The sequence below is a fragment of the Triticum aestivum genome, chromosome 4B (genome assembly GCF_018294505.1).
Source record: "Triticum aestivum cultivar Chinese Spring chromosome 4B, IWGSC CS RefSeq v2.1, whole genome shotgun sequence".
Taxonomy (NCBI): domain Eukaryota; kingdom Viridiplantae; phylum Streptophyta; class Magnoliopsida; order Poales; family Poaceae; genus Triticum; species Triticum aestivum.
Genome location: NC_057804.1, coordinates 587,442,885 through 587,456,925, shown reverse-complemented (window position 1 = coordinate 587,456,925; position 14,041 = coordinate 587,442,885). Strand labels below are relative to the sequence as shown.

At 42.7% G+C, this 14,041-nt stretch overlaps 2 protein-coding genes across 2 annotated transcripts; both read right to left on the bottom strand.

Moving 5' to 3' along the window:
* Positions 1–869: 869 nt before the first annotated feature.
* On the bottom strand, positions 870–1,685 carry LOC123093427 (uncharacterized protein At5g64816). Its single transcript, XM_044515398.1, has one exon. The coding sequence runs from the start codon at positions 1,488–1,490 to the stop codon at positions 1,113–1,115; it is 378 nt and encodes a 125-aa protein (XP_044371333.1). The 5' UTR covers positions 1,491–1,685; the 3' UTR covers positions 870–1,112.
* A 3,291-nt stretch (positions 1,686–4,976) lies between these two features.
* LOC123093426 (uncharacterized) lies at positions 4,977–13,117 on the bottom strand. The gene is made up of 10 exons (XM_044515397.1): positions 12,204–13,117; positions 9,273–10,460; positions 7,486–8,598; positions 7,313–7,354; positions 6,630–6,706; positions 6,437–6,521; positions 6,259–6,342; positions 6,082–6,183; positions 5,869–5,967; positions 4,977–5,429 (listed from the first exon to the last, which is right to left on the bottom strand). Exons 1-10 carry the CDS (start codon positions 12,882–12,884, stop codon positions 5,304–5,306), a joined length of 3,597 nt encoding a protein of 1,198 aa, XP_044371332.1. The 5' UTR covers positions 12,885–13,117; the 3' UTR covers positions 4,977–5,303.
* Between the last annotated feature and the right edge of the window lie 924 nt (positions 13,118–14,041).

Genomic DNA, 14,041 nt, shown 5'->3' with positions numbered 1-14,041 from the left:
CAGGATAATCCATTTCACACGATTGCAGTTCTCCGGATATATAAACGACAGACACAGATGTTTAGAGTTCGTAAACAAATAACTTGAAGCATTAATCGTTGCATCAGGATAAGAGACTCGACAACTGGTATCCATTCCAGATATATAAGCTAATAGGCTCATAGCAGTGTGAAGGTTAAAACAATTGAGCCATGTAATGCATTCCATAGCTGTTAAAAATTGTCAACAAAGCATGGTTTGGTTGAAGAAAAAATGATACGACTTTGGCTGCTGCACTAGGAAGGGCAGCAAGCCTCCCTGTGTGCAACAACAACACCAACATCAACAAAGCCTTTCAGTCCCAAACAAGTTGGGGCAGGATACAGTCGAAACCCATAAGATATCGAAACGAAGTCATGGCTCTGGTACGTGGATAGCCAACTTCCATCCCTGTCCATGGCTAAATTTTTGGTGATATTCGAGTCCTTCAGACCTCTCTTTACCGACTCCTCCATATCAAGTTTGGTCTACCCTGACCTCTCTTGACATTATCAGCATGCCTTAACCGTCTGTTATGCACAAGCCTCCCTGTGTGCAATGCCTACAAAATTTAACTTGAAAAAAGGTCTAAAAGATTCACAACTCAGCATCACACTCAGTTAGAGATCAATGCCAGTAACTGCTGGAAAACATATATGGAATTCGACTAGTCAGCATTTCATCCAACAGGGCCATCACCAAATCTAAACAAGTCCCCAACTTCAGGGAAACGCATATGGAATTCAACTGCAACTTTAGAGAAACGCATATGGGTTTCAACAGTGCAAGTGTTTCATCCAAAAGGGTCAAACCAAGCCTCATTTACGCCCAGCAAATCAGGGCATGGTAGGTTAGCTAGCAAACCATGATTCATCTCGACAAAAGATATGTGCAGAGGTCAATTTTTCAAAGAATCGATGGAATGAACCGAGCATAACAACCAGGATAAGCCCATTTCACTCAGATTCTCCAATCCTCCGCTGCGGATATATAAACGACAGCCACAGATGTCTGAAGTCTCTAAGCAGGAAAGTAAACCGAAGCAGAACACACCGCATCAGGATAAGAGGCACGGCAGTTCGTTACCACCGCTGCTACATGATGGTGGAGGAGAGCTTGAGGCACTCGCTCTGGCAGCGCTTGAGGCAGACGTCGTTCCAGTTGGGCACCTGGTGCTGGTTGACGCAGACGGTGCGCGCGCAGGCGTCGGCACATGCGTCGAGCTCGGAGACGCCGCAGACGGTGACGCAGGTGTCCGGGATGGGGTCCTTGGAGAAGGCGCCCACCTTCTTGAGCATCCGCTTGGAGGTGCAGACGCGCTCGCAGACGAAGACCTCGTCGGAGCTCTTCTCGCGGCCCCGCGCCGCCTTGAGGCGCTGCTCCTCGTCGCGCCGCCGCTTGACGCGGATGGCCTGGCCGGCCACGATCGCCGGGACGGCCGCGGCCAGCAGCGGCCACCACGCGTCCACCATCCTGGCCGCGGACCTGGGGGTGGATGGATGGGTGGATGGAATTACCTTGCTGCGTCCTCGCACCGTCCGCCTTGCTGCGTCGTTAGCTTCGATCTGCAGCCGCCGCCGCCGCCCACGGGAGAGGAAGGAGATGGAATGGTGGTTCCCAAACTGGAGAGAGATGATGGTCGGGGTTGGACTTGGGCTGCACCAGGGCCTATAACTGGAAATATCTTCTACGCTGGAACCCGTATCCGGCCCGAAAATTGGAAATGTCTTATGATGAAACCCGCATCTCCATCTCCAACTCCGTGCATCAAATCGGACAGCGGCGAAATCAGCCTAAAGAATCTTGGGGTCATTATCAAATTTTAAAAAAAAAAAACTTCCTTTATGATGAACACTAAATGTACAGTGTTTTAGGTTATTTTTCTTCAAAAGTTATTCGGTCAGCTAACCCCACAGCTAACACATGGAAACGCCATTGAAATCAGACACATCAAACTTCCACGAACATCTGAGAGAGGGCTGCCCTCCAACCTTGTCCAATTGAGAGAGGAGCGAGAAGGGATCGAGAGAGAAAAAGTAGGTTTGTGGTGGATTCAAGGCTTGTCCATAATGTGTCCAAACTCCCCCAAACCTTCTCATGTTGCCTCCGATTTGCGGGATTTTGGACAACTGAATTACTCCACAAACGTTTGATGTACCCCATTGAATGAAAAAAGTGTTCGAACCACGTGGTCTAGACATTTAGGGGGCGCTTTGGGGTAGACATTGAAGATGCCCTAACCCCATAGTTAATGCAGAGATATTTGCAAGGGAGCATCTATAACTCACTCTTTTTAATCTTTATTCTAAAAAAATATCTCGTTTTTTCCTACTTTCTTCTTGCACGTGTTGATGAGGATCTTGGTGGTGCCCTAGACTGACTAGAGTTGTGGAAGCTCAGTGGGCCAAAATGCGCCTCGCCGTCGATGTCGTTGTCTTCTCCAAGACTCCGGACTGCAGGATTCTTACTCAATGTATCGACAAAAACAACTCGGTGAATGCCTCACAGCTTTACCACCTGCGACCTTTCGGCGGTGTGGAGGCCCCTTTGCTACCTTCCTCTGGGACAGCAAGGCACCCTCCCGAGTGCAGTTCTTTTGTTGGCTCCTCATCCATTGTCGCATCCACAACAGGGATAACCTGCTCCGGGAGTGAATCATCGAAGCGAGCGCCTGCATAATCTGCCCTGCCTTTCGTTTTTTATTCTTATATTTTTCTATGGAACAAATAATAATAATTTGGAGATAAGTAGGAGTATATTCTAGAGATGTATGAACAGTTTTTTAAGGGAACATGTAATTTCTGCATTTTTTGGAAAATATATTCATATATTTTAATTTTGTGTATGTATTTTCAAAAATATTCATGTAACTAAAAATAGCATTCCCGCATTTTAGAAAAAATATTGATCTAACTAAAAGAGGTATTCATGTATATAAAAAAATGTTCATGTTATACTTAAAACTGGACATATGTTTTAATAGAATCTTCACATGTTTTGGAAATGCATTTCAAAAAATCAAGCGGTTAGACTATGTTTATGTATTTTTTTATAGTATTCACACTTTTAAAAAATCATGTATTTTCAGAAATTTTATTTTTTCAAATGATCATCGGGTATTTTAAAAAACGAGCATCTTATATTAAATATGTCCTTCAGGTATTTTTTTTAAATCAGCATGTATAAAAAAGTTTGCTGTGTATTTCAAGAAAATTTAATTGTGTATAAGACATGTTTCTCATGTATTCAAAAATATTAATTGCATTTAAAAAAATGTTTATGATGTACTAAAATTGTTCAGTGTCTATTTGAAAAATGCTCATGTGATTAAATAAGTGTTCATACATTTATAAATAGCATTCATGCGATCAAAAATATGTTCACCCGTTATGAAAATATCCATACAGAGTTTTCATATATTCTAACAAAAGTTAATTTTTAAATTTTAGAAAATGTTCACACCTTTTAAAAATGTTTTATTTTAAAAAGGGTCCACGCATTTTCGGAATAATACATGTCTTTATAAAATACTTATACATATTTTGAAAAAGAAACTGAAAGATGAAGTTAAAATAAGAAGAAGGAAATAGAAAAATAAGAGAATAAAAGGAAATGGAAAAAAATAAGTTGAATTTATTTCATTTCAAAAAGAAAAGGAAACAAAAAAGAAAAAGAAAACCAAAAGCAAAACAGAAATAGAAACATGAAAACCCAAAATGAAAACGAAAATAAAAAACGAGAAGAAAACCAAAACAGAAATAAAAAGATTTCTCTATCCACGTTGGAAACAAAAGAGCCGAGCAAGAAAGAAAGGAAATCGTTTAAAACGAGTCCGACCCGGGGTTTCGGGTGATTCACATGGTTTGGGGGAGATCGGGGGTTAAATGCCTGGTTTAGATCTCTAAAAATATAGAGAAAAAAAGAAGTCTATACGCGTGATCTGCCATTAAAGATCCAAGCCATAAAAAGTGAGAAGCTATAAGGCTTAACTCTAACATAATAATTACTCTAATAAAACTGGCTCTTTGTTGAATATTCTCCAAGAATTCTGGTGCATAGTAGCTAAATAATCTCATCGTGTTACATAAGGTAAGTATTGTGTAATATTTCGGTTTTCCGTTCCTCTTTACAAATGGCCTATTGTAGGTTCTCAATCAATAACATCCTCACCATCAAGAGCAACGATCAGTCAAAGAACACCATGCATTGTTGGGCGTCCAATTCGTGAATCTAGCGGTTATGTTGACTTATTCTTGAGGGCCTCTTTGATTCGAAGGATTTTCATTTTCGAGGATTTAAATCCTTGGAAAGTTTTTCTATGCTGATTGTTTGAATCTTGTAGGGATTTTTCCTACGGATTCTTTTGCACTCCTTCCGGTTCTTTTTAGTTCGCATCTAAGATTTGCTGAAGTCAAACCTCATGAACTTTGACCAAGTTTATAGAAAAAATACCAACATTTGTGCATGTGAAATCAACAACATTAGCTGCGCCATGACTTTAGTTTTCATATTGTATAAATTTAGCATTGTAGATGTTAATATATTTTCATATAAATATGGTCAAACTTTACAAAGTTTGACTTCAAACAATTCTTGTATGCAGAATAAAAAGGACGGAGGGAGTACTATTCTTCACAAAAACATTTGCAAGCATCAAACTTCTGGGTAAGAATAATTTGATTTTCCTGTAAAGCAATCAAACAAACCAAATCATGTAGAACTCAAATGTGTCTTTCCTATTCCTTCGCTTTGAAAATCCTGTGAATCAAGATCCCCTAAGAAAATGAAACATTACAATCCTTCTCGTCTGACAAAAAAAATGAAATTCCTGAAGCAAACCAAATATATCGACCAAACCTCTCAACAAGAGAGCAAAACAAATATTAAACACTGACCAGAACAAAGCTATGGATAGACGAGGATTTGTGCCATCCGGGTAAGCAACCATAACATGATGATGTAGTAATGCTTCTGAATTTCATAAATTAAAAGACCCGTACTGTTTGGGCGTCAGACGATATATACAACAGATCAGCTACTTCATCGGCTAAGCGAAAGAGAAACTATTTACAGCTCGGCCCCAACATGTACAACGTATCGCTGTGTCTAAATGGGCGCAGGCTTCATAAAATACAGCCCCCGCCCAGATCTCCTACAAAAGGGACAAGAATCCCTTGGGAAAACATAAGCCTCTATACCGCCGATGGGAATTATGTGCACTTTCCGCATGCAAGCGATGTACTGTACTGTACTGCAGCTCGACCGGCATCAAGGAAAAACAAGGGCTAGGATTCTGCTCTTTTGCCACGCGATTTCAAGCTTTTCTCCAAAAATGCCAGAGTCTCGGCGTATGAAGGGTCATTCTTGTTCACCGGTTTACACGAGTTTATATGGTCAGTGTTCTGTAGAACCTGCAAAGATACATAAGATTAATCATCACTTGCAAGTTGCATTAAGTGGCACAACTTTTCCTTTCAGTTGAAGAGACACTTGTCTTCTAGTTTGGAGGAAATTACAGGAACATACAGGATAAACATAAGATAACAGGCGGGTCAGATGTTATAAACGTTGCTCTGACAATGAACTCTAAAGTCACCAGTTACAAAGGGATAACTACATAACTGCACATAGATCACTTGTTGTTATATCAATATTGTTTAGCACTGCAATTAGGATATTTGAAACTAGCATCTACTTGGACACATTTATATACCATTGCCATCCCCACATTATTCATGTTACAACTAGACAGCCCAATATGTTTCAGTCAAGTCCCTCGTAATGCAAGCAAGCATAACATATCCGTAAACGATGATTTGAATGAGATAATCCAACTGGTAGAATACTTACAACAAGCTCCCCGTATCCTGGGTATGCAGATTCGATCGGGACTATCTCCGCTCGGAATGCCCAACCACCATAACCTTCGACAATTGGTGTGACTTCGCTCTGTTAAGAAGCCAGTTAGCATACATAACATTTGTACAGAAGAGTTAACAAAAGAAAACTTGGTGTTGTGGCAGTGAAAACACAATGCACTAGTCTATGACAACATTTCATTACCTCACTAAAACTAAGAACATCGAGAAGTCCTTTGCTGTAGCGCTGCCGCACAAAATCATTTAACTCAACAAGTCTTGGAGACCCACTTCTTAATTCGCCAATCTACAGGAACAACATGTGTCACAAAATATACACGCATGAAATACATCAATCATGAGTGTCATATAAAGAACGTACTGAAGGAGCTGGACGAAACACATAACCCATACGCCATGGCATGTCTGCAAGTTTACTGCCAAAATGCGGACAGCTATAAAAGACCTGTCATAAGAATAGGGTTAGAACTCATACAATCATAAGAATAGACAACCAAAAACATACTAGTTCCCTCAAACAAACAAAATCAGACACATACTAGTCCAATTGTATTATTCAGGAACTTGTCGTAATTGTTCAGTTTCGCTTGATGCAATATCTGCTTAACCACCAGTCCACCCATGCTGCAAGTATGAAGATGGGAGAGAAAATATTAGTTCTTTGATTCTTTCAGCTGTTAGATTTTTCAGCCCATGTGTAAGCAGCATTATAAACCAAGCAGCCATCATTACCTATGAGTCACAAACACAACAGGTCGGCTACCGATCCCCGCAGCCACCAGCTTCCTCAGCAGCATAGAGCTCACCTCCTATACAACAAAAGTCATCTCAATAAATGCAAATTAAGCAAGAAAAGAAGAGCAAGCCATCACCCAAAAACATCGAAATATCTCAAACCATGTATTAACCTAAAATAATACTCCCTCCATTCCATAATGTAGTGCCTATAGATTTTTGTAAAAGTCAAACTTTGCCAACTTTGACCAAGTGTATGGAGAAAATTGTCTACATCTACAATACCAAACATGTATATTCTGAAAATATAACTCACGATGTATCCAATGAGGTGCATTTGGTATTCTAGATGTATCTACTTTTCTCTATATACATGGTCAAAGTTTGTAATGTTTGACTTCTGTAAAAATCTATAGGCACTACATTATGGAACGGAGGGAGTATAAACTTTTGTACTGTATAGCAATGGTGAAAAGGTCTCAGAAAAATATAAAATGTCACAAAATGCTCTATCTGTACAGAAAATAAAAATTGTATGAAACACAAAGGTGTCCTTTCCTATGTGCACTACTAAGTCAGAAAATTTTGTATTCTGACTAACAGGTTTGTCCAAGCCTAATCAGAGATAAAGGGAGGTAGGAGTATGTGCATCAACATGCACAACTCTCCAGAACACTAACCTGAAGGGACAGGCTGGCTCCAGTCCATTGTGTCAAATTTGTCTGCATAAACCATTTGAAACCAATAAGGATCTTGGAACATTTAAATCTGAATGGTATCAGCAGATAAGCTTTTAAAGGAGCGATACAAATCTCCCAACTTAAAGAGACAATCAGAGAATTAGAGAAAAAACCTTGTATTTGACCGTGAAGAAACGAGCTTGAGGAAAATCTGATGAAAGCCATTGTCTTGGCCAACAAGTACCTTCTTTTCCAGCATCTTCATCTATACTTTCCACCAGACCAGCTTTAGTAGTTGATGACTTGTCATCAGCTATCCGCCATGAGTTGAATGGGCCACCACGAAGGCCATGGACAAACACGACATCAACTTCAGGGGAGACACGTCTTGATGCAGCACCTTTACCTTCTATGCTTCCAGTTTCAGAGCCACTATGTTCAATGCATCCATCATCCTTACAAGTATCTCTTGAAATCCCACAGCCACTGTTGCCCAAATGAACATCAAGATGTAATTCTGGATTCAGCAAGAACAGCGCATCTCCAAATTGAGGACACTTTCTTTTATACTCACATTCTGAATCAGGACATTCACCAGAAACACTTCTTGTATTTTGACTCTCGGAGCAGAATACATTTAACAGAGTTAGTCTGCAGTAACTTTTTAACTTTATATCATTGCAAGGAATTCGTCCGGTTGCACATTCCTCAAGCCACTTGCACCATACATCATCAGAAACAATTTCCTTCTTTGAGTTGGGTAGAAGGGAGAGAATGGTAAGCAGCCGCCCGGCATGCCTTCGAATATGTGCTGCTGGAGGAACACGTACACTACGGGGATCAGTGGTAGCAGCAGTAGAAGAATCATCGGAAGCAGACACATTCTTGTCTTGCACTTCTCGTATTCTTGATGCATCATATGCTTCAATTGCAGCAAGTTTCTCATAATCGTCACCGACGAGGATGTGTTTCAATAACGAAACAACTCCTAAATCAGCTATTCTCTTTTGGCACGTGACATCCTCAGAACAAAGCTCCGCTAGTGCTTTTATTCCCTTAAGCGTAGCTAAGGCTGAGTCAACGGCATCAAACTTGGGTGGGCTCTTTTTGTTCAAGTTCTTTACAGCTGTAGCAAATGGTTCAAGAGAGAGAAAATCGTAAAGTGGTACTTTGTCACCAGACTCAGAACCATGGTCCAACTGAATGCTTGCTAATTTCACAACCGCTGTAGCTAACTGATTCAAGACTTGTGTGGCAGTGTAAGCATTATGATAATCAACTTGATTCTGCAAAAAAAAATATATATATATATATATATATATATATATATATATATATATATATATTAGGACAGTAGAAGGGAGAATAAGATTTGAAAGAAAATGCTGCATCAGGACGATGGCAACTTATCCACTTGCACATCCCTCAAATCATTAAAATCAAAATTAAGTTATACAGAGGTAAAATACAAGTGCAAGACTGAACATGCTGGTTGAACAGAACAAAATAAGAAATGTTGCTGCAATCAAATGTCTATATTTCAAACAAGGGATTTCAAAGGCTGCCAATCAAATACGATGTAACTTCTCCATGAACAAACAAGGATAACCCCATGTGGCTACCCTAAACAGCTTCTCTTTTGTGAAGCATTCTATAGTGTCTTTCAAAGTATATTAGCAAAATTCACATACATAAATTGTTTAGAACATTTGTTGCTCTATGCCCAATACTTACGAGTTATGGCAAATCTAACTTAAATCTGAACAAATGGCATATACCGTATTATGCAAGGTTGACATTGCCATTGCAGTAACAATTTGAACATTTTGTGTAATTCGTTTATATGCAGCTCATTTATCCAGCCCTACTACCTAACAATTTTATGCTGTGATGTTAATAAATCTGCAAAGGGAACACACACTAAAGTACATTTTGCGGTAAAAATTGCACAGATTATAACCTTCACTCGTTCTGGTTCAGGCGGGGTGGCTCCTTTCAAACTTTGTGTCTTGTTGTCTCCAAGAATTTCGGAAAGCACGAGAGCTAACCATCCCTGAGAAATCGGTACGGAAGATGGTCCGTAATCCTCAAGTATAGATGAAAGGATTTTTACAGATGTATGATGTGTTGTGCCTGATACAGATTTGTCAAAGAGCCAACGAAGAAGAATGCCAGACCATCTTTGAGCTTCTTCAAGTGACAAAGGAACTTCACCAGAATAGAGCGAACTCAGGGCAACCGCTAATGACTCCTTCATACCATTCTGACTATTTTCCTTTTCTATTTTTTTTGCAATACTACGAAGAAGATGAAGACCCTTCTGCCTTATCACAAACTTCGACTCATTGCATCGTATCATGGATAACAGGAAAGTTGACAGTGACATTTGGGCCAACGACATGTCGCCATTCTCAGTAGCCTGAGAAGCTGTTAAAAGAAGACTTGAGGACCAATCAGGGACAGAAGGAGCCAAAGTCAAGTTCTGGTCTTCTAAAAGAGCCCGGGCCACCAAGGCTCCATGCCACTTCACAGTTCTTTCAGGGGCTTTCAGTGCAGTTGTCACAGCATGCCCGTCGCTATCAAGTTCTTGAATACGAGTGCGGTTCAGATCCGATGCTATAGCCCAATTAGCAAGAGCCCAGGTAGCAAAGGGTACAGCTACATGCTCCCTCTGTAAATCATCCCAAAGGCCTGGAGTAGCATGGGAACTTAGTCTCTCAATGTCTACATAATCAACAGTAGACTCTTGGTTTACCAGTCCACTACTATTCTGGGCAACTTCCATTCTACTATTTTGTGCAACTTCCAAAACATCATCACCTGAGTTGCCAATCTTTAGTGAGTTATTTTCTCTGGAGAATCCCAATATAGTAGTCCCCCCAAGTACCTTAATCCCTATCCCTTTTAATCCCCTGTCACCATCATCACTGCTATCATCCTCATGGTCATCAAAGTGCATCCCCCCTTCCTCAATGACTTCGATAGCTGCTGCAATATCTCTTATATCAGCATCTGCAGGCAACAAAGGTCGAAACGACGAATAATCTGCATTATCACAGTTGGATGTGATTATATCCATGAGTGCAGCGACAAGCATGCTCCTTCCTTTAGAGTGATCTGATACATCGAACGAAGAGTGTCTGGAGTTCTGTCTCGACAAGAGAACGATAGATTAGGAAAAGAACAACTTAATAAAAAACTATAGACTGCTTCATTCCATACATAAAAATATTTGTCAAGACATGATAAGCTATTGGAAAAGAAGATGAAATAAGCTGAACAAAAAAAAAAGGGCAGCCCGGTGCATGTAGCTCCCGCTTGCGCAGGGTCCGGGGAAGGGTCCGACCACTTTGGGTCTATAGTACGCAGCCTTTCCCTACATTTCTGTAAGAGGCTGTTTCCAGGACTTGAACCCGTGACCTCTTGGTCACAAGGCAGCAGCTTTACCACTGCGCCAAGGCTCCCCTTCAAATAAGCTGAACAAAAATCAAACAAAAAAAATTCCATAGAGAGTGGAGAAAGGAAAAGAGGATCACAATGGCATGAAGAAAAATATAAATATGGTCCATGAAAATGGCAAGGTCGTACAACTAATTTGCAGTTTCAGAACTCATACCAAATGTAGATTTATTACCCTAACACTGCAGTAACATATATTACAATGATCACGCAACCAGAGATTCACATGGAATCAACATCCTAAACTTACAACATCTGAATCCTGCAATGTAGCACATGATGACCCGATTCCTAGCTATATAGACCATGCTACATTGAGTCAAAACAACTTTTAACAGAAAATGACTGCTGCAATATCAATTGATGGTCAAGATGTACAGTGGGAAGTTTTTGTATATCCAAAAATTGTACTCCCTCCGTCCCAAAATAAGTGTCTCAACTTTGTACTAGCTTTAGTACAAAATTGTACTAACCTTGAGACAGTTATTTTGGGACGGAGGGAGTATAAGTTTTGTACCCTAATCTTCCACAATATGATCAACCAAGCTACACTGAATTAAGAACTCTCTAAAAAAAACTATGGCTTCTACTATATCAATTTATGGTCAAGGTCTATGAGAGAAATTGCATAAGTTTTGTATGCTATACTTGCACAGTGCGATTGATACAAATAGGAGAACCACAAGTACACCGAATGCAAGCTTCTATCAAACTACATTTGAGCAATTCAGGCAAAGGAAACAATCCAACACTAACACCTGTTATCGCCTTTTTGCCACGCTTGGACTGGTAGGAGAAGATAAACTTATGGTCCATGAACAGAGGGAGTATATACTAAACATGATGGTGCTTGGTCCATGAAAATGGCAAGGTCGTTCAGCTAATTTGCAGTTTCAGAACTCATACCAAATGTAGATTCATTACCCTAACACTGCGGTAACATATATTACAAAGATCAGGCAAGCAGAGACTCATATGGAATCAACATCCTAAACTTTAACATCTGAATCCTGCAATGTTGCACATGATCACCTGATTCCTAGCTATATAGACCATGCTACATTGAGTCAAAAATCTTCAAACAGAAAATAACTGCTGCAATATCAATTGATGGTCAAGATGTACAATGGGAAGTTTTTATATCCAAAAATTGTATAAGTTTTGTATCCTACCCTTCCCCAATATGGTCAACCAAGCTAGACTAAATTAAGAATTCTCTAACAAAAACTATGACTTCTGCAATATCAATTGATGGTCAGGGTCTGTAAGAGAAACTGCATAAATTTTGTATCCTACCCTTGCACAATGTGATGTGATTAACAACGAACAAGAGAACGCTACATCGCACAATTACACTGAATGCATGCTTCTATCAAACCACATTTGAGCAATCAGGCAAAGCAAACAATCGAAAACTAACACCTGTTATCACCTTTTTGCCGCGCTTGGGCTGGTAGGAGAAGATAAACTGAAGGAGGGAGGGCACCGCTCGTGGCCGGCCGAGCACAGCAGGCGCGACCCACGGGTCGGCCAGCAGGTTCGCGAGCGCCCGCGCCGCCTCCGCCTGCGTGGCGCCCCGCACGATGCTGTCGAGCAGCCAGTCGACCACGGCGCCGCCGCCCGCGGACACGATGGCCGCACGCCGAGCGGCACTGGCGGCCGTGATATCGGCGAGCAGCGCGGCGACCCGCATCTCGAACCCCGACCGCACCTCGTGGTTGGCGGACGACAGGACGGACATGAGCGACTTGCAGAGCACCCCGCCCGCCGTCCACGTGTGCCGCATCTGCTCCGCCACGCGCGCGGCGGACGCCCTGGTCCTCGCTAGGGTCTCCTCGATGTTGTCGGTGGTGGCGTAGAGCGTCCCGGCGGCGGTGGCGACGGAGAGCGCGGAGATGGCGAGCAGCGGGGAGATGCGGCGGGGGCCGCGGAGGGGCGCGAGATGGTGCCGCGGCGGTGGAGGCGCCGCGACGGGGAGGGTCGACGAGGTGGAAGGCGGAGAAGGGGAGGCGGGCGGGGCGGGGCCGGACGAGAGGAGGCGGCGGGGCCGGAGGCGGGAGTGGCGGCGAGCATGGCGGAGGGAAGCGGCGAGGAGGCGCCGCAGCGGCAGCATCGCCGGGCCGGAGAAGCTACGCGGGCGGCGTCTCCTCGAGAGGGGCCAGATTTGGGGGCGGCTCGCTCGGTTTGCTTGGGGAAGACGGCGAGGGAGATTGGGGGAAGCACGCGGGAATATCCGCCGGAGTGGAGAGCGGACGAGTCGGTGGCGCCGGGATGAGATCGACGGGCGTCGCCGCGTCACGGGAGGAAAGCGAGTTGTGGTGGGCTACCGGTTCCGTGATGGGCTGGCTATGTTTGGCTCGGTTCCGTAGAGCCACGACCCGTCTCCTATGGTCGCACGTTTTTCTTTCTCCCCGTCCGTGCACGATGAGCACATGTCATAACGTAACTTCTCATAGCATTTTTTTTCTACGAGAAAAACTTCAATCTCCTGTACATTCATCAAACATGTACTTCCTTCGTCCCATAATATAAGAACATTTTTGTCACTAGTGTAGTGTTAAAAACATTCTTATATTTTGGGACAGAGGGAGTACTGTTTTTTTTATGAAATATCAAACATGTGCCGTTGAAGTAGCATGAACTTATATCCAGATGATGGAAGAACATTGCATAAAACAAGTTTTTTTCCTCTCGCTAGGGTTACACCTCTCGCCTGCGGCAACGCGACGTTGAGACTCCTATCCTCCAGCGCCGTTCTCTCACAAGGCTCACGCTCGGGCTAACTCAGGGGCACCCTCGCGGTGTCGCCCGGCCTTGGCTGCTCCCCCGGGATCGGTGTCTTGGAGCTCCCCTCAGACCCTCGTGTAAACTAGGGTTAGGTTCTTTTTTCACCATGGCATCTGTGGAGGCCGAATCGGTGGTTGGAGATGATGATCTCCAGGAACTGATGAAACAATTGGGCATTGAGGACAATGATCTGGTTGATGTGGTCTACGAGGAGGTATGCCCGAAGCCGGTGACTGAAGCTGTCCATTGGCTTGCGATTGGGCGAGTGCATGCGACGAAAGAATTTGGCGACTTTTGGTTCTATAAGAACATGCGCAGCGCCTGGGATCTTGCACAAGATGTTAGGTTCAGATTGCTTGGGGATGGCATGCATACGATGCAATTCTCTTGTATTGGAGATTGGGACAAGGTAATGGAAGGGGGGCCCTGGACCTTCCGTGGTAACCCAGTCCTAATGGCTGCTTATGATGGATTTACAAAACC